General features: G+C 57.1%; 1 protein-coding gene across 1 annotated transcript in view; it reads left to right on the top strand.

Moving 5' to 3' along the window:
* The window catches only part of VOLCADRAFT_91386 (uncharacterized protein), a gene marked incomplete at both ends in the record, with an annotated part of 26,440 nt that extends 26,018 nt beyond the window's left edge, over positions 1-422 (top strand). The window contains 2 exons of the mRNA XM_002950870.1: positions 154-245; positions 344-422. Coding sequence (XP_002950916.1) covers positions 154-245; positions 344-422 — 171 coding nt within the window. The remainder of the gene's footprint in view (positions 1-153; positions 246-343) is intronic.
* Positions 423-1,896: the final 1,474 nt, after the last annotated feature.

Genomic DNA, 1,896 nt, shown 5'->3' with positions numbered 1-1,896 from the left:
AGAGGTGGGGGGGGAGGTGATGCAGTACCGCTTATGAGGTAATGCACCTATTGTACAGTACACCTTCCTCGCCGCCACCCCACCGCGTATGGTTGTTATGTTTGTATGGATGTCCCTCTTTGGCTGTGTATGTGGCCCCCCTCCAACCCCTAGGTCATCAGCCGCATGTCGGACTACGTGCCTCCAAGCGAAATCGTACTGCACATCATCAGCACGTACGGCGGCCAGGATTTCGGCGGCTTCCGGTAGGCGGGCGGGGGGCCGAGGGGAGTGGCATGTGCATCTGCTGCTACTGCCGCTCCTCACTACCCTTTCCCCTCCCCCTCCCCGTCACCCCCTGTAGTGTGCCCTCCTCACCCCCCTGGAGTCTACACTCCTCCTCCCATACCCCGTTCGCTCGAGAGCCAGTAAAGCGAGTATGACCCCCTTTCCTTGACTGGACGTGTACCGTATCGCTATGGCCGATTGGTGACACCGGATTGGTGAAAATCACCAATCCAGTAGCAAAGGATAATCCGGGCTGGGATTGAGCGGCGGCCATCACCAATCCCTGTACGTTTTGGATCCAGGTCGGGTGCCGGACCGCCTAACTCGCAGAAAAGCACACATAAAGCAATATTTCCTGCCAAACTTTACATTATATAGTCATTACATTAATAAAGTATTACTTGGTCAGCAAGAGTTGCATCATGGCAGGAAGGCAGCGCACGATGTTTGACTTCGCACCGAAGCTGCCCAAGGATGCGCCAGTGGATGAGCGTCTGAGCGATGCTGTATGCGACGGCGTGCATCTAGAAACGTTTACATGCGACTGCAGATTGGTTGATGTGGGCCTGGGGCGCCTCGGAGGGCCCACAGTGAACGGGGGGCAGTCCGGTTGGCGGCTTTCACCAATTCGGTGGCAATGGGAAAAAGTGGACGGGGTAACACCAAACCGTATCACCAATTCCGGTGTTGGAAAGATTAATTCTAGAAGCGTTTTTTACTTTCACCAATCCAGAAATCACCAATCGGCCATAGCGATACGGTACGGCACATGGGAATAACCCCCTTGCTGCGGCATATCCTGCTTTCGTCGCCCTTCCGCCCTCACTTCCCGCCAATCCCCGGGTTTGTTAAGTTTCTACCCGCGCCCCTTCCCTACGCATATTACTTATACACATACTTACACACACATACTTACAGACACACATACACACACGCGCGCGCAGATCCACGCTTTTGGGTTTGCTGGGCTCGTGCGCGTACGAGCAGGCCATCATGTCCTCAGCCCAGCGTCTGATCGGCCGGGGGGTGTTCGCATCGCACAAGTGGGTGGGGGGGAAGGGGGAGGGGAGGAGGATTGGGGGGGGCCGGTGAGGGAGGAAAACCGCTCGTGACACGGACACGACCCTAACAGTGGTGGCGGGGTGGGCGGAGAGGAGGACGCGGCGCGTCGCGGTGGCGAAGAGGGGTTGGGAAAGGGCTGCCGTGTGGCTGAGAGACCGAGCGGTGATGGGCAAGACGCGGCTGTCTGTGCGTCGTACGGGAAAATAGTTGTCGTGTGATGTGCGCCATGTGTACATGTATGCATGTATGTTTGTATGTATGGACGCATGAAGTAGGTCGCTGGCGGTAAATGGCGAGGATGACACACACACATACATATAGACACACACACGGGAGAGGAGTCAGTTAGCCGTGTGTGTGTATTTGTTGAGTGAGAGCCCCCACCGTGGGTGACGGAGGAAGCTACTGCCGCTGGTTTCTGACTCCAACCCAGATTTCCCCCCCCCCTTTCCCCCCCTTCATTAAAATCCCCCAATCCTCCAATCCCCTGTTCCAACACCCCTCACCCCGCATCTCGCGTGTTTCCCTCCGTCAAGCCCGAGCTGCTGCCGCCTGCCCTCCGCCCCC

Source organism: Volvox carteri (genome assembly GCF_000143455.1).
Source record: "Volvox carteri f. nagariensis unplaced genomic scaffold VOLCAscaffold_20, whole genome shotgun sequence".
NCBI lineage: Eukaryota > Viridiplantae > Chlorophyta > Chlorophyceae > Chlamydomonadales > Volvocaceae > Volvox > Volvox carteri.
This window is presented reverse-complemented; position numbering and strand designations above follow the sequence as displayed.